General features: G+C 42.8%; 1 protein-coding gene across 2 annotated transcripts in view; it reads right to left on the reverse strand.

Moving 5' to 3' along the window:
- The window catches only part of PLEKHM1 (pleckstrin homology and RUN domain containing M1), a 39,502-nt gene that overhangs the window by 8,822 nt on the left and 8,633 nt on the right, over window positions 1–22,047 (reverse strand). The window contains exons 2-9 of one of the 2 annotated variants that reach the window (XM_069076187.1): window positions 21,173–21,366; window positions 19,632–19,879; window positions 18,069–18,692; window positions 15,442–15,730; window positions 10,579–10,840; window positions 8,185–9,102; window positions 3,902–4,047; window positions 4–197 (exon numbers count right to left, since the gene is read on the reverse strand). In XM_069076187.1, the coding sequence (XP_068932288.1) occupies window positions 4–197; window positions 3,902–4,047; window positions 8,185–9,102; window positions 10,579–10,840; window positions 15,442–15,730; window positions 18,069–18,692; window positions 19,632–19,879; window positions 21,173–21,220 (2,729 nt within the window). In that variant the 5' untranslated portion in view covers window positions 21,221–21,366. The remainder of the gene's footprint in view (window positions 1–3; window positions 198–3,901; window positions 4,048–8,184; window positions 9,103–10,578; window positions 10,841–15,441; window positions 15,731–18,068; window positions 18,693–19,631; window positions 19,880–21,172; window positions 21,367–22,047) is intronic. The other variant, XM_069076188.1, reaches the window with a different exon arrangement.

Below are 22,047 nucleotides of genomic sequence, written 5' to 3' on the forward strand. Positions count from 1 at the left end.
CACCGTTTGCTCAGTTCTTTCAGGGCCCCACTTCTACACAAAGTCAGGTAGTCGCCTAGAAGTTTAAGCTGCTCCCGGCTTCTCCAGATATGGTTCATCCGCTCCACGTGGTCATAAAGGGACTTATTCACCAGCTGTAGGTTGATGAGGGGCTGGTTCCGGATTTGAGTTAGGAACTTTAGGGCCTGGCGGCAAACCTACCAACACAGACACCGCACCAAGTTGATGAGGAGAGCTAGGGGTATCCATGGCTCTGGTGGCCTGCTCCCCTCCCCTATGGCAGCCCCACAGACCCTTTCTAGCTGCTTCCTGCTCTTCCAGGTTTCTTCTAGAAATCAATCTTTCAACAAACATTCTTCTCCTACCCTGACTAGGAAACAAAGTGGCCAGAGGTAGTTCTGGCCACAGGAAGCATTAGATTAGTCACTACTTCTCCTCCGTGGTGCCAATGAATAGCCTCTGCTCTGATAAGGGATTTCTTGTGTTTAACATCACATAGAACTAGATGGGGAGTCATGTGAGTGCCTCCAAATATTAGATATTTTGAAGGCCATGATCTGATATCTAAGGTTTTTTTCTCTCAGCTGGTAGGAACCTCAGGGAGAGTTCAGCCTATACCTGATCAGGAGTCTCTCTTAAGTGCCTTTCCAATAAGTGACCATTTATACTCACTGACTGAAGACCTCCAGTGAGCTCTCTATCTCAGGAGACAGTCCATTTTTGGACTGTTCTCATTTTAATAAATATATATTTTTTTCTTTTTTTAAAGCAATCGGGGTTAAGTAACTTGCTCAAGGTTACACGGCCAGTTATTTCTGGGTGTGGTGCTGAGTATCTGAGCCCAGATTTGATCCCCCAGGTCATCCTGACACTGGGGTCAGTGCTCTTACTCGCTGTGCTACCTGGCCACCCCAATAAATATATTTCTTATGTTAAAAGTCAGAATCTGCCCCTGCTACTTCTACCCACTGACACAGTTCTACTCTCTTCCACATGACTGCCTTGCCAATATTTTTATTTCCACATGACAATCTTCCATGTCTTCACTTTTTCAGAAAAAACATTCTAAGTTTTTTCAACCGATTTTTGATGTGATACTAACATATAACATTGAGCAAATCACTTAACCTCATCTATAAAATGATCTCTAATACTTTCTGTTCTCAAATATTGTTTCTACTGTTGACTTTAAGCCCATTGCAACCTCGGATGCCCCATCTAACATGTGGCTAAGCTAACAAGACAGGCTCATAATGGACCATACCCCCAACCTTGGAGCAATCAAATGGATCAAGGAGAACACTGGCACCAGTTTCCTATTTGTAAGGACTCCCAATGGTTTTCTAAATTCTCCCCTACCAATAACTAATTCCTCCTCTCACCTGCCCCATCCTCCCAGGGACCTGATGAAGTGAGTTCTCTTTTGGAAAAGACTTCCTCTTCAGAGGCCGAACACTTGCTTTTAAAACTAAACCCATATTTTAACACATCCTCAGTAGTACTACTCCAGAGGACTACCCTGAGTAGATGCCTTGATTTCAGGAGATGAGACAGGCAAAATTAATAAAACCATTTTCTTGTTGATAGTGACATCCTGCTATTCTTCATATTCATCAGTGGGGCCACTGATCTTTTAGGAGCAAAGAAAGAAAACAACAAAGAAAAGCAAAATCCCAAGACAAATAATTGTCTATTTTTAATTTTTGTCTTTCTTGGTCAATGGCCAGGCATTCCTGATCTAAGATGAATCCAGAAGAAAAGCATTAATTTTCTTACTACAAAAGTGAAGGTGAGGAAGAACAACCGTAAGTAAAGCCTGCCTTTCTGGCATGCAACTCCCCACCCCCAGCCCCCGCCCTGCAGGAGGCTCCTAGGCTGGATCAACTGTTGAGCACCCCCTGCCAAAATCTGTCAGATGCAACTGAAATGACATTGTAATACCTACACCAGCACCACACATGGAATTCCCTATCCTCCCAAGCTCAGCATTCTGAGGAAGAAGGGGTAGCAGATTTAGAAGAATCTTGGACCTCTCTGGCAGTCCAGTGAACCCATGGGACCCCTTGTCAGAAGACTGTTTGTTGCCTACATTAATAAATGAAGGACATGCTCAATTTCTGATATCAGCTGATGATAATAATTTTAGTAATTTTACCCTCCAATTCAAGTTTGTGGGCACCTGAAATTGATTCACAAAACCTAGTTTAAGAATTCTTGCTTTACACACTGATTTGGGGACAAAGTACATGCTTTTTGTTCATGTTGTTTTCCTAGGTCTGCAGTGAGTTCCTTCCTTCCCCCTTTTCACCTGTTGAATCCGTCCCTTAAAGACCCATCACAAATATAATCTTCCCAATGAGGTCTCCCCAAGAATGACTCCCATAGAACTTCATGTGGAACTTTGTACCTCTCCTCTTTTTCCTACACATTAGCTGTATCTCTTCTTTACCCTTATCATTCTATCACTCACATCTCAACCCTTTGTAGTCTGGCTTTTGAATCATCAGGCAACTGAAATCGTTCCCTTTAAACTTACCAGCAATACTGGAACCAAATGCCCTTTGAAACCTCATTTCCCTTGACTTCTCTGCCAACATTTGACTCCACTGGGCACTTTTTCTGGATACTCTCAAAGCTCTGGGTTTTCAGGGAGCTCCTTCTACCTGTCTGACCATTGTTCAGTATCCCTTGCTGGAGCTTCATTCACGTCATGTCCCCCAACTGTTCTCCCAAGGGTCTGAAGGGTCTGTCCTGGGCTCTCTTACTTCTTTTTCTCATTTTCTCTTTCTCTCTCATTCTGGTGACCTCCTCAACCCCCATGGGAATGATCCCCTTAATGCTGATAACTCCCAATCCATGTATCTAGTCCACATCTCTCTCCTGAGTTCCAGGCCCACACAACCAACTGCCCCTTGGACATTTTGAGCTGGATATCTTAAACTCAACATGTCCAAACTGGAAGTCATTATTTTATTCCTCAAATCCATCCTCCTTCCAAACTTCCCTATTTCTGTTAAATATACCACCATTCTCCAGTTACCTAGGTTTGCAAACTCAGTATTGCCTTCAACTCCTCATCTTTTCTCTCCCCACATATTCAATCAGTTGACAAATCTTGTCATTTCTACTTCTACCACAATCACAACCCTAGTATAGGTCCTCCTCACCTCTCACTTGGACTATTTATAATACCTTTTCCCTACCTTTAAGCCTCTCTGATACATCCTCCCCCAGCTGCCAAAATGAATTTCCTAAAGTGCAGGTCAGCCCCTGTCACTCCTCTGCTCAAACTCCAACGGTTCCCTATTGCCTTTAAGACAAAATATGAACTTCTCCATTTGGTATTTAAAGCCCTTCACAATCTGGCCTCTACCTTACATTTCAAGTATTAGAACCTACTACTACTCCCCTGGCGCACTGCTGACTAACTAACTACCTGGGATCATACACGTACATGTCATATACTCTCATTAGATTATAAGGTTCTTATAATCTTATAATAATAGTAAGAACTGTGTTGTTTTTCATCTTTATATTTGGCACCATAGTGCACTTCACATAGCAGGTATTTACTGAACTATTGAGGAACTATGGCTTCTATAAACTCTCTATCTCTATAAACTCTATATCTAAATATAGGCTTATATACACAAAAGTGTTTAATAAATGTCAATTTGACTGTATTCCCAAGATGGCAGCTTAGGATGAGAAATAAGAATTTGTGGCCATGGGACAGAGCACAGTACTTGAGGTGGGAAGGGGTGAATCTACAACTCTGTACTCCTACCACCCAAGCTAGCACTAGCTGAAGGGATAGAGATAATCTAATTACCCAGCAGACCAAGTCTGAGTTTGCCAAACCACAGAAACCACGAAGTCAGAGCCTACCCAAGTGACTTACGGTACGTTTAGTGAGGTCCCAGTTGTGGATGAGCCTGGCTGGAATCACTGAACTGTCATCCTGGTGGCAGATGTCACAGTAATACAGGCCAGAGAAGGCACAGAGTTTGGGTCTCACAAATGAGAATCCAATCTGTCTGGAGCAGCCTGGAGGGTTGGAAGGGAGACTGTGAGAGTGTGAGCATCAGCCAGAATGCCTATAACCAGCCTTTTCTATTCCATTCCATTCCTTCCTCCCTAATCCCCAACACTGATGCCAATCTCACTTATCCCTTGGGGCTTTCTACATCTGACAACGATTCTTCTGAAGCAAAAGATAGTGGGGACATTTTAAGTCCCAAGTTACAATGTCAAGTTTAACACAAATTGATGTGGAGAGATTTCTGACAAAATCAGACTAACTCAGGTCCTCAGGAGCAATGAAAAGGAAATTGATGATGACAGGGCCCAGGCCCAGAGGGAAGACACAAAGGGACTGGACTCACACACAGTCAATAATACTACTTCAACACTTCCTGCTCATGGCTAAACAGACCCTTTCACACTCTGGCAAAGCTGTCCTGACATTTTCAGCTCAGGACACCAAGAAGGAAATGGGACTCAACAGGTACAATTATAGCAGGAAGTCACTACTCCAGGTAGCAAAAAGCAAAAGCCCCAGTAACTTGCCCCCCAACATTAGAAGGGTCCCTGATCCTTCCCAAGTGTGATTTTAGTCTATGACTTGTTTTGAAATTACATTCTTGGACCAGTGGGAAGAACCCAGTCTCTGGAGTCAAAGATTTTGGCCTCAGATCCCTCTACTGACACACTACCTGCATAACTGTGAGAAAGTGCCACTTGCTTCTCCACCCCCAGCCTCAATGCTTTCATGTGAAGAATGAGGTATTTTATTAGGTGACCTCTAGGGCCCCTTCTAGTTCTATACTAATAATCCTCTAACACTAGAAGATTTTTAAAAGGAAAAAAAGACTAAACAATTCAGCAAAACTACCAAAAGACATCAACTGTGTTTGACAGTACTTGTAATATTTCATACCCAAAAAGGGGCAGGAATGGGGTGGAGGTGCATTATTTCAACCCTTCAGGAGCCAAGCTTGGTCAATATAATTAAATAGCTGAACTCTCCATTTTCAAAAGGTTATGTTCAAATAACATTGGAGTCCTCCTCCCCAATGCAGGCTTCTCCCCATTCCTCTTTAAGACCAAGGGAAGACATAAATGGCTTGTTAACATGCCAGTTAATCAATGAAGAGTTTATGAAGCACTCACAGGGAGTACAGACCTTTCAGCAGAGAGGTATGGGAGGAGACTAGACTAGTCCCTGCCCATGAAGACTTTATGGTCTAACAGGGGAGGCAAGACTTACAAGATACAATAAAAGAACTAGTTTGAGGACTGTGTTAGGTTGGAAGAGAGATGGAGATAGATAATGAAAACTTCTTGGAGGAGGTAAATCTGTGAATGACAGAAGGATCTGGTAGTAATTAAGCAAAGGCTATTCTAGGTATGAGGAATTTGGGGAAAGGTTTAGAGATCCTTTAGTTTCTTATTGTTAAAGAAAACAAGGCTGGACAAGAAGATTTCCAAGATTTCTTCTGGAACCACCAAATCAAGTGTCCTTCTCTGAAACCTCATTTACCTTGACTTCTCTGCCAATATTTAACTCTACTGGGCACTTTTCCTGGATACTCTCAAATCTCTGGGCTTTCAGGGAGCTCCTTCTACCCGTCTGACCATTGCTCAGTATCCCTTGCTGGAGCTTCATTCACGTCATGTCCCCCAACTGTTCTCCCAAGGGTCTGAAGGGTTTGTCCTGGGCTCTTTTACTTCTCTTTCTCATCTAATCCCATAATTCAGATACAAGGAAATGGGCAGTAGGAGGAATAACATAGGGGAAATTTGACAAAAAGGGTGCAGGTTCCTGTGTAAAGCTGTGCCTGACTCAATCAACCCGGGATTCATCTTCTCTCTTAGACCATAGATCTTCCCTTCAACGGAGCAATAATCACTGGAGAACTTGTGGTGAAAATGCCTAAAACCCAATTTCAAAGGAACAATCTTCTCCCTCTCCTTGTTCTGAGATTGGTATAGTATCCCTGGACCTGAGTTTCAGTCCTAATTCTACCAGTAACTCCAAGTATGAGTTTAAACAAATCACAACCTCTTTGAAAAATGAACAGCTTGGGCTGGTTGATTCAAAGGTCTCTCTCAGCTCTAACATTCTAGGACCTGAAGAGTCTTAACAAATACTACTCTGCAGAATCATGTCTATTCCAAGCACCTCCTCCGTGCCCCGCAGAACAACTTTTACTGAAGGGTAGTTAAACAAAATCAACACTGTGCCTCCCTGCCATCTGAAGCCCATTTCTCCTCACAATTCCATGCAATCACTAGGAGAGTAAGGGAAGGAACTCTGATTTCATCAGTGTGGAGATTCTTCACCAATGCAGATCACAATCACAATGATTTAGTGGACTCCCTAAGTTCTAGGGAGTTGCCAAGATACACAGAAATCAGGTAACTTGTCCAGAGGCCTCCAGGTGCACAGTGTCAAAGGTAGAATTTGAACAATTTGGATTTTCCTGACTCAAAGTCCAACACTGCATCCACAAAATCCAGTTGCTGCTATGCACTTAATAAATTGTGAATACAATCAGATTTTTGGCACACACACACATACTATTGTTGCACCAAACTGGTTGGGTTCCAAAGGGAATGAATGGCAACCTGTGGAAAAAGATATGGCTGATTTGACACCCGGAATATCTTATTCTCTGCTCAGTCTCCACTCCACTCTTTTTCACCTCACCTAAGCCACACACAAAAATGGTCATGCCCTTGGTCTTGTCAACATCCACATATGAGCCACCTTCTCCGTCTTTGAGAATTCCGAAATTCTGTGGACATTCTTTTGACTTTCCATCTCTCCCTCTCCCTTTCCTTACCAAACTTTACCGTTTGTCAATACTGTGACTACACTGTGATCCCTCAGCTCTCTCCCAGGCCATTTACCTTGCACCAATCACTCTCCCTTCTCCCTATTTTGAACCCCATGGTGAACCAGTTCAGTTCTACAATATCCTCTTCTCAAATCCCCAGTCCCCTTACCATATCATTGCTTGAATCCTGAGACTCCTGCAAAGCCTCAGCTTTCAATGATTCTCCCCCTGCCCCCACCCCACCATCACCTGCCTTCCCTCCTACATATGTGCATGTCTCATAGAAGATCCTTGATAAATGTTTAATGACTGACTAAAAGTCTTGATTGTGCTTTCTCCTACACTATTTCCCCCACCTCTCCCCTCAAATGGTGGCTGAAGCAGAATCTGGGTAGGTGGTATGACTTTTCAAAAAGCTGTTTGCTAGGTTTATTTTTGACCACGGTTCCCTCTCTTATTATGTCTTCCTTAACCCCATGGCTCCCAATCAGGTACCAACCACAGAATTATCTTCCTCAGTACTAACATTTTATTGTTTAGTTAATTATTCAACTGAACCAGGTTTTTTCCTTCACTTTCTTTTTTTTTTTTAAGCAATTGGGGTTAAGTAACTTGCTCAAGGTTACACAGCCAGTTATTTCTGGGTGTGGTGCTGAGTATCTGAGCCCGGATTTGATCTAGGTCATCCCGACACTGGAGCTGGTGCACTTACTTGCTGAGCCACCTGGCCGCCCCTAAGCAATTGGGGTTAAGTAACTTGCTCAAGGTTACACGGCCAGGTGTTTCTGGGTGGGTACTAAGTGTCTGAGCCCGGGATTCGATCTCCAGGTCTTCTCAACACTGGAGCTGGTGCTCTTACTCCCTGTGCTACCTGGCCGCCCCTTTCCTTCACTTTCAATGATTTTTTTTTTTTTAAAAGTGCTTCCAAACATTTTCTATTCTTTGGTACGTTTAGAATACAGGCTGTTCACCGAGGGGTATAAACTGATGGACTTGTGTGTTGGAGTGGGTGGATTAGGGAACAAGGTTCAGGATGGGATGAAATACTTTTAAATAGAACAGAATAATAAAGGAGGAGAGGGAATGCAGCTCAGTTCCCTGGGATGGTGGTGTGAGGATGGCTCAAAACAGACTGCAAACCATCCCTGACAACAGCTGAGACATGTCTTGAGGTGGGAGGAAAAAGGGCCATACTTGACAGGGAGGGAGGGCAAGAGAGAAAGAAAAAGCACAAGGATCAAGAAATAGTTACTTATCAAAGAGATCTTCACACTGTGCCTTGACTCACCAGTAATGAAGCACTGTATTAAAGGGTGCTCTCTGCACCTAGGCTCACTCATACCTGCACAAAAAAAGCTCTGGGAATCCAGTCCTTTCTCTGTGGGGATGGCCACCAGGTACTGCAACAGGAAGCCGTTTTTCCCTGTGGTATATTTCAAGATTTCTTGGGAACTTTCATCTAGGCCTCCACCAAGAGTCAACGCCTCTTCTGCTGTTTCCAAATAGGATGTTAAGACTTTTCGCACAAGCTCTCTCCAGGCTGTTGCCTCCTCTGCACTCTGGGCCTTCAGTTTCAAGGTGGCCTTGGCTGTGATAATTTTAAAGAAAGCTGGGCTGCCCAGACTTGTATCAGGGAGAATATCACGGACTGTTTCAATTCCATGGCTATCACTTAATATCTTTTCATTGTTTCTCATTTTGAAGCATTTTAAAGATTCTAAAGACAAGGAAAAAATTAAGGGAGTCCAGGTCTTCTCCATATGCATGTAAAGAACCGATTCTTTAATAGCATCTAGTTCAGGAATGAGTGGAAATGGCCAATCAAAGTGGCTGTCTATAGACCCTTCCTCCTTGGAGACTGGGATGGGGTGGTTGAAGGAGCTGCCCTGGGGATGCTCTAGATCCTCCAGCGGGTCTGGGGGCTGCAGTGTTTCCCATTCTTGTTCCTGCTGAGGTCGGCATTTCTGCAGTGCTTCGTGCAGTCGGTCCAACCAATCCTCAGCTTCGTCTTGAGAGGGAGCACGCATTGTCAACTTCTTTTTGGAGAATACCAGCTCAAAGCGTCCATCACTTTGGGCTGGCCCCACAGATTCACATCGAAGAAGGGAGCAATTCTCTACACACTCACGGTCCTTATCATTCAGATAAAGGCGAAATTCAAGTGGAGAGAGCTCACAGAAGAACTCTTTCCAGATGCCCATGGCCCCACGGCGTTCCAGCGTACCCAACTTAATGAGGCCCCTGAATGGATTGTAGAGTCCTATAATCAAAGAGATGTCAGAAAATTATAAGGTTTCCTAGTCTCAGAGTAAAAATCAGATACTCCCTTTGGGGCAGCTAGGTGGCGCAGTGAATAGAGCACCGGCCTTAGAGTCAGGAGGGCCTGAGTTCAAATCTGGCCTCAGACGATTAATACAAAAACTAGCCGTGTGACCTTGGGCAAGTCACTTAACCCCAACTGCCCCTCCAAAAAAAATTTCAGATACTCCTAAAGGACCAGAAGGGCAACTTGAGGAAAAAATACTACAGTTAATGGGCAAGTTCTTGGCTCAAGAGACCTGACTCACTGAAGTCTATGGTCAGAGAGTGTGTGTGTATGTGTGTGTGTACCAAACATATGCACATGCACATTGTAAATTTCTTTAACTGAATCTTGGAGATGATTCTGAACCACTCTAAGGGTTAGGAAAAGAACCAGGTGTGCTGAGAACTCCTCCACCCCTATGGGGATTCCATAGCCCAGGAACCAAGCACGGAACAAATCCTCTGAAGAAGAAAGGACAGAGTACCACAGACTAGTTCCACTCAAAAGCTCAGGGCAAAATCCAGGGAGTAGAACAGATTTAATGTAAAACCAAATGAAAGACTATTTCTATTTGAGAGTTTCACACACTACTGCCAAGGCCAGGTCCTCATCAACCCAGCCAAAAATTTTCTACCAGGTCAAAGGAAATAGAGAGAATACAGGAAGAAATATTCACTCACTTTTAAAAGAGTATCCCAACTTATAAATATAATAGGTTATTTTGATTTTAAAATGGTGTCTGAAAGTTCCAAATGTGGAAGGATTATTCTCACTATAAAGAGCTGACAAAGGATGCTAAACATTAATAGAACTGCTAGCAGCCCTCATCAAGACTGTTAAACCTTTAAAATAAATAGCAAAAAAATTTGGGAGTTTTGAAAGGAGCCTTGGGATAGCAATAGGAGTAAGACTTCTTTTATAGCATCAGGCAGTGCACATTTCTCTATCACCTGGCTCTAAGTCCAAGAGAACAGTCTCTTGTAGAATGGCTATCAAAGAGCAGCTAGGTGGCACAGTGAATAGAGCACCAGCCCTGGAGTCAGGAGGACCTGAGTTAAAATGAGGCCTCAGACACTTGACACACTTACTAGCTGTGTCACCTTAGGCAAGTCACTTAACCCCAACTGCCCTCCAAAAAGCAAAAAAAAAAAAGTATGGCTATCAAAACAATATTCATATTAATAGTTAAGCATTATTACGGCTATCAAGGAAAAATAACTTTCCTTTAAATATGTGATTTTAAATTGGTTTGCTGCATGACTTTATTATCGTTTTTGAATGGCTTGACACCAGCATTTCCTCACCACCCCTACAAGGGGAACATATTTAATAATAGAAATGAACAGGAACCAGTATTCAAATGATAGAAATGCCTGTTACACACAGTAGAAGGCTCTAGCTTAAGAAAGAAATGGGGCAGACTATGCATACCGATCTGTCTTCGATGCACCACCCAGAAGTGTTTGTACTCTGGATCAGGGATTGGCTTGGTTGGTCTGGCTTCCAAGGAAGGCAAACAAGCTTGATCCGAGGGGCACACAAAGTGGTTCTTCCCTGGCCCTTCAGAAGCAGGATTATGGACATCAGGTCTTGTCTCTGGGGTCCCTTCCCCAGAGAGATCTGAAGCACTATCTGTGATCCTCTCAGGGGAAGGTCGATAGAAATCATCTTCTGAGATCCAGCTTTTGTTTTCCTATTTTGTAAAAGATAAGCAACAAACATGGACCTCATGAGAAGCAATACAGTAAACAGTGTTGGGAAAGGAGGACCTGGATTCTAGTCCTGCCTCTTATATATATATATATACTGGTTATGTGGCTCTGGGGAGGTCACTTAATGCTGCTGGCAGCCCTCTAATGTATCTAAGTTGTCGAGTAGGTACCAATCTGCATTAGGAGAGGATGCTCCTCACTAAAAGTTCCCTATACTGATGAAATCACAGATCCCATTCAAAAAACTGGCCACCATTTATATAATGCTTTAAGGCTTGAAAAGGGCTTTAGGCACACTGTCTTATCTGAGATTCAGAATAAGTCTATGAGTGAAGTAGTACAGCTGTTACTATCCCCATTTTACCAAAGGGCACACTGAGGCTCCAGGTTAGGTTGTCAGCATCATGATCCTGCTTAGTTTAGACATTCTAGTATATGTGTCTGACTAAATGTCAGTGCCAGTTAAATGAAGCTACAATCTGTGGGATTGTAACTGATGCCTCTACATCAATATTTCACCTAAGTGGGATGATACTACAATATCGAGGAATTAAGGAGTCTCAGTCTGACAGCCATTGAGGGTCAGAGGCAGGATCTGAAGCCAGGTCATGCCTTCCTCCAAGTTCAACATGCTTTCTACTACATCAAAGGCTCTAAATGAAATGTTTCTGTCTTAAGGCCATGCTTGAAGCAGAAGGGAAAGTGATTCCTTATTTAGTCATTTTAAATGTTTTCATCTTTGACTATAAGTCTCCCTCCTCCCATCCCCTTTGCACCACCTCTTCCAGCTCTGATGGGTTGGGGGGGGGGGGCGGTAGGAAGGAAGTTCTGATGCGTAATGATTCCCATTCCTTGTCCTTCCTACCTCAGCTGCTGCCTATATGTGATCAGTTCTAGATGTGAAAACCAAAAGGAAGAGAAAAGGCAAGAAAGCAGAATGAACTGGCTATCTATTCAAAGGAAACCATGCACACACCACAAGTCACAAGAACAGCTCATTTAACAGTGTTGTTTTTAACACTTAGATTGAGGTTGTAGGTTGCACCGAATCCCATCACACTTTGAGGCCCCTCCAACACAACAACAACAACAAAACCAACAGGAAACAAAACTCACACCTACACATCTATAAACACAAAAGGAAGGGCAGGGGAGGGGATACACTTGAAGATTTTCTTTTGATTAGATTAATCCTATTAGGTGCTAAATGACCACCTGTTCCCTCCAATCCAGAAAAAATAGAAAACTTGCCGGGTAAATTAGTAACTCTTTTTGACAGCACAAGCTTTCAGCCAACAGGGCCAGGAAGAATCCGGTAAACCTAGCCCTCCTTAAAGTCTCACCCACCAAATAGGGCCCTTTCAAAAGGGGTAGCGAAATAGCATGTCTTTCTGAGACAAAATGCTGAGTCCGTCAGGACAGCCTTCTGATACTTGCTATAAAGGTAACATAACAGCAGCTTACAAAAAACAAAATTCCTAGGTCAGACAGATACAAGGAGGACTGATTTCTAAAAAATGTGGTCAAAACCCTTTAACAGCTATTAAAGTAGCAGTCCCAGGAGCGGCTAGGTGGCACAGTGAATAGAGCTCCGGCCCTAGAGTCAGAAGGATCTGAGTTCAAATCTGGCCTCTGACACTTGACACAATTACTAGCCGTGTATTTTGGGCAAGTCACTTAACCCTATTCTGCCATCCCCCCTCCAAAAAGAAAAAAAAAGTAGCAGTCCCTCCAAATTCAGGATACCCAATCACAGATTCATGAAAAATACAGTATAGACGTGGCTGTACTGAAGGCTTTGATAGAAATGTTTATCTTGACTGTCAAAGTATCATAATGTAATTGGGTTAATATGTTTAACACAAGTCCAGTAGGCTAAAAACAAGGAAGCTGCTATGGTAACAGATGTCAAGTGAGGATCCCTTTGGGAGAAAACCTGTTGCTATCTAAATGTCATAGAGAGGATCAGTGAAACTGGTACTGATGCCTCAGGTGGCATTAAAAGTGGTAAGGGCCGCTTTTTTGCACTGGGACAAAGCTTACTCATTGTTTGTCCCCTGATCCTAATGCCATAGCTTTCAAAAAAAAAATCAGAAAGCTAATTTTTTATTTTCTTCCCTTTCTTGTGTGCAGATACCTGGTTGCTGTCTATTCATAGATAAGTCCCTCTGTGCTTTCATGATTCCTAAATACAAAAAAAAAATCAACATCCAGAGCATGGTCTTCATTTCCACTGCCTTTTCAGCAACCAAAGGAACTATTCAAAACACAGTAAACTGGACAGTGCACACACACACAGCTCCTAGTCTTCACAGGAGTTTGGGCAGAAGGCCAGATGGAAGCATCATAGATATGACCTCTTAGGTCTCATAAGGCTTCAAAATTGCATGAATTTATGACTATAAATTTATTATCTCTACCTCATTTTAGGCTATGGTCCTTACACATGTAAATAGCAACTATGTATTTAACACATTTTTATATAATAACTATTGGGTAAAAGGGATAGTCAGGCAATCACTTAAGAAACATTTTTAAGGGCTTATAATGTGCCATGAATTGTCTTAAGTGCTGGAGATACAAGGACAACAGGTAGCAACAGTCCCTGTCCTCAAGGAATTCACATTTTAAGGAGGAGACAACATGTAAATGATTGCACACATACAAGAGTAGGTGAAAGATAATGTAATGTCAGAAGGAGTGGGGGGACTAGTAAAGTTGTCTCCCCTCCCCACCCCCCCACACAAGGAAGGTAAGATCTGAATGGAGTCCTGAAGGAAGCCAAGGAAGCTAAGAGGCAGAGGTGAGGGAGAAAAGTGTTCTAGGCTGGAGGGTGAGGAAGGAACAGCTAATATAAAGGCACGAAGAGAATAAATGTTGTGTACAAGGAGCAGCAAGTGGCCCAGTGTAGCTGGATCTTAAAGTGCATGAAGAGGAGTAAAGTGTAAGAAAAGCGAGAAGGTGGAAAGCAGCCAGGCTATGAGAGCTTTAAAAGCCAGAGGATTTTCTATTTTACCCTGGAGGTAATAGGGAGCCACAAGAGTGGCTTCCTATAAGTAGGAAGAGAACATAGTTAGACTTCTCCTTTGGCTACTAAGTGGAGAACAGGCTGGACTGGGGAAATCAGGGAGACCAATTAGGTGGCTACTGCACTAGTCTAGGGAAGATGTAATGAAGGCCTGAGAGAGGGTGGTAGCTGTGAGTGGAGAGGAGGGAACTTCCAGAAGAAGCCATGACTTGTTGGTCTTAGAAAGTTGCCTAGAGTGCTTGAAGTTAAGTGATTTGCCCAAGTTCATACAACCAGTATGTGTTTAAGGTGGGATTTAAACCGTCTTCTTGGCTCTAAGGCTGGCTCTGCTGCTTGAACTGAAAAATTTCTTGATTAAAATACAAGTTTTTTTCTGGTCCAGCCTACCGTATTTGACTGTGTAACTGTTGCAGATTTTATGCCCAATTAAAAAAAAAAGAAAGGAAAAAAAGTGGGGTGCAACCATGTGAATCTTTTTGGTGGGGTTGTTGTTTTTTTTAAAATTGTGCTGGTATTACTTGTTTTTTAGTTTCCACCAGTCTTCCAACAACTTTTCACTCACTAAAAACTGTCTTTCTGTAGCTGTTTCCATGTTGTTCAATGAACACAGTCACTTTTAGCTTGAAGTGCACAGAATAGTTTTTATATTTACCCATAGTCAGAAAGAAATGCTTCCCACCTGAATGTATTGCTGGCAGACCACTGTACAGTTTAGCTAGCACAGGGGGATTTAAGTCTTACCACACCATGTGACTTACTCATGGCAGTTTCACCTACTCGCCTGTTCCCCTTGCACCTACAGCTCTTCACTGGGTTGAGTGACAATACTATTAGTCTGCAGTGCTCTAAACAAACACACAAGTCAGCTTTCAGAAATACACTGACAATGCCTGTGTGCTGGAATTCTAGGCTCAGGCTCACAATGCACTAGAGATAAATGTATATCCATATGCCATGGGTGAATACATTGCTGCTGTTTACCTTTTAAGCTGTGTGACAAACAGTATCATCCCATGCAACAATTATGCAATAAAGGGTTATAACCAATTTTTGGACTGAAAAAACAGGGCGGTGACAATTATGTGGTGAAATACAGAATCCTCATTCTCCATGTCTGAATGGTGCACTTTAGAGGCTACCTCACCCTAACTCTTTTGGAACCAGCACATCCAAAGGAGCTCTGGGAACTGAAAAGCCAGGACCCCAGAGTTAAGGGCTCTCTCAGCCCAGACTTTTCCCTGGTCTTAACACTCAGCCCTAAGGTCTCAGGGTGAGCTGAACCATCAAACACAAATGGTGGGGGATAGAGAAAGACACTGCTGCTCAGAGCCAGGATGTTGCCACTGAGTGAGGAAAGGGAAATTTAGAACTGGAAGGGGCTTTAGAGATCATCTAGTACAACCTTTCATATTTTACAGAAGAGGAAACTAAGGTGAAGAAAAGTAGAATGACTTGAAAGGACATGGCCTTTTCACTACACCAAGCTGCCTCCCAAGCAGAAACTCCACCAGGGTCAATAGCTATTGACCTAAGAAAACAATGTGCAGCACCTACTGGAGAGGGAGCAGATGAAGTCAAGTAATAATCCATCTCTGAGCTGTCATGCTCCTGGCTCGTCTCCTGGCCATTCGATGCGCAGGCTGCTCGTGTCTCTTCCTTAGCACTATAAAGCTGCAGGGGTGAACTTCTGCCTGTATGATCAATGTCAGTCAAACAGGGCTGAGGCAAACTCAGGGCACTTGAAACCAGGGTCACTGGCACTTGCTTGTGGTTGCTATCCAAAGGGCATCTTGGAGCAGTGAGTAATTCTGCAGATCCGTCCAAATGCAGGTGTGCTGTAGTGCTAAGGATGGGAGAAAGAAGGGATCATTTAAAGTAGAGGAACCTCTGATCCTGAGGCTATTTCCATAGCTGGGACCAAATTAACCTGTGCTTTGCTGAATTCAAAACAAAAAAATATCCCAGACACTTGTGTATGACAAGTTATCAGCTGACAGCAAAGTGAAAAGACCACAACCAAAGGCCCCTAAGCACCCTTCTATTTACCACCTGCACAGCTAGCTAGCTCCTTCTCCACACATAGAGCCCTATTTTTCCAGTGTGCTATAATCCTTTTTCAGGAGACAGAAGATCAGAGGCTAGGAAAGGGTAAAAGAAAGGAAGATGAGGAGAGGTGAGAGCAAAGGTCACAAAAAAATTACAATGTGTGTAAGGAGAAGCAGGAAATGGAGGCTGGCCATGCACCTTCAGTAAAATCCAAACCCCAAATATCAAGGACAAGAGTCTAGAAGTATGGTGACCACTTTTTATTAGGTTCTGAGCTCCATAACCTTGGGAAATGGAGTGCTCACTAAGGCTATTCCTCAAGGAATATTTACTCCAAATGTTACCCACTGGAAAGTAATGGGGGCAAAGTAGTCACTGAGGCAGAAAAGCATGCTCAATGGCAACTACTTCAGAAAGCTTGGATACCCTCAAATAACAAGAACAATTAAAGCTCCCCAGAGATTGTTGCTGCTTTTAAACTCTGCATTCAAGAGACGTGGAATCAGCTCAGGAGATATTTCAATGGGTTTCTCAGTAATAATAGAGAAGGTAACTTTTCCACCAGTGAAAGTAACAGAGTGGTGGGGCAGAGAAAGAAGGATAGATTGGGGAGGAAGGGTGCCAAAACAAGTAAATCAGACTAGGGATTTGTTGTGTGGGAAGTTGCTGAAAACAGGGAATATCTTCCCTTCCCTAGAAATTCCGAGTCAGGAAGTGCTGATATAGTGTATCATTGTCATTCTATGATATAATCTCACATGCTAGCTCTTCTAGGAGGTGGAGAAGTGAGGTCTAAGAGGCTTTACCTTGTATCTGAAACATACCTGACCCTGTAAAAATAACCTTTGGAGAGAACTCCTTCTTTTATCTCTCCCTTCTAAGAATTCAAGTACAATTGTTTAAGTCGGCTATTTTTCCCTCTATAGTCTCCATCTTGTATTCCATTTGGCCACTGGATTATTCTACCGTCAAATCCAGGATCCTGAGATGAATAATCAGTTTTTTTGGAGCATAGCACCAAAACAGTGGCAACAACACATCTAGTCTAGCAACAGGAGAGAGTCACAATTATTAATACAAACACTGAAGAATCAAATTTGAAATCAGGGTTATTCTAATATGAAGTTGGGACAGGGAGAATCCATTCCTACTTCTGTGCTCCTATCTACAACTAACAAAGTAAGTACAGAGCAGACACCTTACTCAAGATAGGGATGTAAAAAAACGGTTCTTAGGGTTAAAGATATTTTTAGCACTAACAATTTATTTCTAAAAACAATCTTTAGAGAAGCCAAACTTGTAACTTGGAGTGAGCTGAGAACTAAAATAACATCATGGCTGTAGTAAAGACAAGAACTTCTGTCAACCAATTTTAAGCATTTCTATACTATCTGTCCCTTCTTCTAGCTCTGAAAAGGGCAGCTTTTCTACAACTAGTAGCCTAGCACGAGGTTCTCAGAGTTCCCAATCTCCTCAATAAACGGTATCACTACAGAAAGGGACATCTGCTTGGTTTTTAGCACCCAGCTTCCCAAACACTTAAAATGCTTAATTCAAAGGTCTGGAAAATTCCAACCACAAGTCTGGCTGAAAAGCCAAAAGGTTGAGGACAAAGAGAAGGATGGCTACTCTACAAGGGGAAATGAAGGCATGTGATATTGTGGGAGGAAGAAACAGTAAGGTGCATTAAGCAGTGCTTTGGTAACTGGCATCTACAGAGATAACCTTTTCTTGAGTTAACTCCATCAAATTTATTCAGACCAGTATTTGAGATTTTTGTCTCCACCATAACCATTCCTACCCTCTTCAATATCTTCTTTCATTACCCAGAAGGGCAGGCAGGCCCTTCTGGAGAGCTGAGTAAAATGCTCAATCACTGTCCCCTCTGGCCCCTCTATGCCTCTGCCCATGTAACATTCCTCTTTGCCAAACACGTCCATTACTTCCTTCAAGAAGTCTTTTCTGACCAATCTCTCCTGATTCTGGTCACTCCTCTCATAACTGTCTGCACCCAGTAGTTAGAGATCATAAATTCTGTTACTTAGAGGACTACATTTCTTGAAAGAAGGGATGTCACAGTAGAGCATTGTGCAGTGGTTATAAAAGGTATGATGAGGGAATAAATGAATACTTACTCTTGCAAAGACCTGTCTGAATCAAAGGTATTTGCAGTCCCTAGGTCTGAATCACAGGACATGGGCTCCTCAGAGCGGACAGGGCTCCTAGTGCCATTGTCTTGGAGGAGGCAGCTGTCTGAGTTCAGGCTACAGGACAAGTGAGAGGAGCAGGCTGTGTTGAGGCTGAGAGAGGAAGAAGTAAGCTTCATGCCACATCTAATCTTATTGCTTGAGTGCTGGACCTCAATGTCCTCAGAGCCCGAAGACTGCGAAATGGAATCCAGGGACTTCTTCCGGTATAATTCTGCAACTCCAGTAGGAGAATCCAACTCTGATAGTGGGAAAAGGCCAGACAGTGCCAGTGGAGTGATGGTCCACTCATTTAAGATGGCAGACTTATAGGAGAGTTCAAAGGACAAGGAAGTCAATCCCTGTAATATGCTGAGGAAGATCTCACTCTCCTCGGGATCTAGTAGCAAGGCTGTTGGCTGATAGTATTTACAGAGCTGGGACTTCTCCTGCAGAAGCAATTTCAGGTAGCACTCCATCAGCCCATCATTCAGGGCCAACCGCAGCCAGGCCCGGCAGCGGCCAACATCTGTATTGATGAAGGTCAAACGCTCTAAATCGGTAATTGTGTTTCTAGGAAATAGGAAGAAAAAGTTCATTTCAAAAAACCCAATCAGAGCATAAATAAAAGTAGTACAATTTTATAGACTAAGCAATAAATAAGCTCATAGAAATACTCAAACAGGTTTCATAAGTGTCTCTTGAAGAATATATCCATTAAGGCTGTTTAAAATATTTAGAGTACATCCTCAAAGTCTTAAAAGTCAATACATCATAGGAGACACTAAAGCTTTGGTTTTTTATCCATAAACCTTACCTTAGGGCCTGTCATTCATTCAAAAAAATACAGACTACCTACTATGTGCAAGATGCACATTGGTGGATACAAGAATATTAACCCTCTTAATCCTTGCCCTCAAGTATCAAGTGGTCCAGTAGGTGAGGTAAAATATAAACAGATATCTAAAATACAGGACAATTTAGATTAAAATGAAGAATTTAAGTGCTATAAAAATACAGAGGGGTTGTTTCAAACTGGGATGAGTGTTTTTATATATAAGGCACCGTGCTGACACTAAGGGATGGAATTACAAGTGGAACATTCTTCTGTGTCCTATACCTATACAGCACTTAGCACAGTGGCTTATATATAAAAAAAACACTCAATAAATATCTCATTAATGAATATTCCACATCCAGTACCTAGTAGAGAATTTAGCTGGAAGTGTATTCTCAATACACTGGTTCCTGGTTCACAGCTAGCTTTCCAATTGACTCAGACTCCTGACCCACTATCTCTTACTGTGCACAAAGCTTGTGAAATGTTTCCTACAAGGGTGCCACTCTCTATCCTCGTGTTATTTTATCTGTAGATTTTTCCAGTAGATTAGATGGCAGCTCAAGGACATTAGTTTGGGAGATTAAGTATTTCTATGTACTAATATCACTCTGTGACATTCCCTTTCCAAAGAGAAATGCATCTATGTTCCTGTCATGCTATAGTGCTCTGACCTGTGAGTAATGATTTTCAGGAGAGGCCAGAAAGCTGGCTGAGGCAGAGGTGTCTGGCCACCTTTTTTCTTCCTCTTTCCTCCAGCATCGGCCTTAATGTACTTAGCCTGCAGGCCATGGATGAACACAGCCTCCAGGGCACTGCACATGACGTTGGCATCTCCATCTTCACTAGTGACAATGGCATCGGAGGCTGCATACTGTTTCTGCAATGCTTTCACAGACCCCACCAGCTTCTTCTTAATCACCTGGAAAGTAGCCAACATACCATAAGCCTTTAGAAAACTATCTCCTGGTGGCCTTCTTAGGTCTCTCACTTTACCAAACGCTCCCCAAACACGTCCCTGTCTGCCATCAACTAGCACTTTGCAAACCTTAGAACAGTCATTGGAATTCTTTGCATAGACCTTTTTATAACCTTAAGAAGCACTTTTGCCCCAAGTGACCTTAGGCACAGTCACCTCACTCTGGGTCTCCATCTCTTCATCTGCCAATCCTAAAACAAGTAACGTCCATAGGATCATCATTTTACAATGAACAAACGCAGAAAGGCTAAGCGACTTGCCTAAGATCACATAAGCACTTAAGTAAAAAAATCCCATAAAAATAACCTGAATTTACATCTTACTTTAAGGCTCACAAAGGGTTTTTCCCACACACATTCTGGGAGCCATTTAGTGCTGGGGGCTCAGGGGAGTGACATCATAGCTACTTGGTATCAGAGCCAGGACAGGAATCATGGTTTCATGACTCTAAAACCAGAACCTCATTTCTCCAAATGTGTTATCATCACTATTCCCTGAGATTCCAAAGGAACTATGCCAAGTCAATGGGGGCATATGCCAATTTGGCATATGCCAAATCAATGGGGGCATAAATGGAAGGTGGAAGGACTTGATACCAGTTCTGACTAGATTTAGCCCCTAATCAGTGAGGCCAGGGAGTGGTGAGCTCAGGTGACGACTACCAGAAATCCGACAGGAGGCCCAGAAGGCAATCACACAGAAGAACATGGAGGAAAAGAGCATTCCCCACCCTCATACATCTGAACTCCTGTGGGAGTCCAGTCCAGTTACTGTTCTTAATGACTTTTCCCTCCATGAGCCTAGCTTGAGACCTGAGCCCAGATGATACTTATGAACTCAGCTGGGCTCAAATTTTCTGCATGAAAGAGAAATGTAAGGGGGTGATTATGGGAAATTAACTTGTAGAGGAAGAGGGTAGAATGTATTTTTAAGTCGAGATTACTTTAAAAAGCAAACCACCTGAAAAATTCTCACCTACTTTTATTAATCACAGATTGGTTGTGACAAGAGAAGAATCTTTAATGGAGCACTCAGACAATAAAAACTGGGCAATCCTTTAGAATCAGTCTCAGATGGTGGCTTTTTTTTTTTGGAAAGTGAAATATGCTTGCCCACTTCCATAAGAAATTACTATAACTTTGTTAGAGAAAGCTAATGAAACATCCAAACCACCTGTCCAATTTCTTTCTCTCTTCCATTTTTGTCTCCACATTCTTTTCTTCCCAACCCACTTACCGAGATAGGTGCCTTAGGGTCCAGCCCGTTTTCCACAGCTGAAAGCATCTCCAGTCCTACAGCAATTCACTTAGATCCTCACATGATAGCTCTGGCACAAAAGAGCATCCCCAACACAGAGTGAACTTGGCTTCTCATTTCCTTGTACTTCTCTTCCCATGGTTTTCTTCCTCTCTGCCTATTCTCCAGGGTAACTACCAGAGAGAAGCCTGAAGTTAACAAAACGTGCTCTTTTGAAAAAGAGAAGTGAAAATGGAAGTTGTTTTAAGAAAGGAAATGAACGGAAAAAGGTTCTGGGAGACAAAGAGGCCTGTTCAACACAGATAAGCCAGCTCTAGGGGCAGCAACACGGCAACTTCTGTTCTGCACCCAAGGATAACTTAGGAGTCTTGTAGAATCAGGAAAAGGGTAAAGCCTATTTCACAGAATCATGAAATTCTGAGTTGGAAGGAAATTTCCAACCAAATTTAATCACCAAGTTAAGGTCAAGAAGGATGTTACCGTGACCAAGAGCAGTAAAGAACATGGGAGTGACCCAATAATTCAGAATCCATATTCCAGGGCAGCCTACAATAGCTTCCCTTGCCCCCAGTACTTTTTTTCCTTTCTTCTTTCTTACTGGCTCTGCAGTCAAAACGAAAGACAGTTGGTTAAGTAGTGTTGCTACTTTTGCTTCTCCTTCAGGATGAGGGCTCGTTTTTAAAGTGTCATCATTTTCTTTTTTACTTTCTGCTGTGAGAAGCCCCTCTTTCCCGCCATCCCACCGTGTTAATGAATCAGCAGAGCCCATTACTAGTATAGGTCCATGAGAACCACATTCCCAGCCCCTGGTGAGAGAAAGATCCCTTGAAGATGGGACAGGACAATGCTATCAG

The sequence above is a fragment of the Petaurus breviceps genome, unplaced genomic scaffold (genome assembly GCF_028583685.1).
Source record: "Petaurus breviceps papuanus isolate PSGF00001 unplaced genomic scaffold, PetGlider_PUasm1.0 90925, whole genome shotgun sequence".
Taxonomy (NCBI): Eukaryota; Metazoa; Chordata; class Mammalia; order Diprotodontia; family Petauridae; genus Petaurus; species Petaurus breviceps.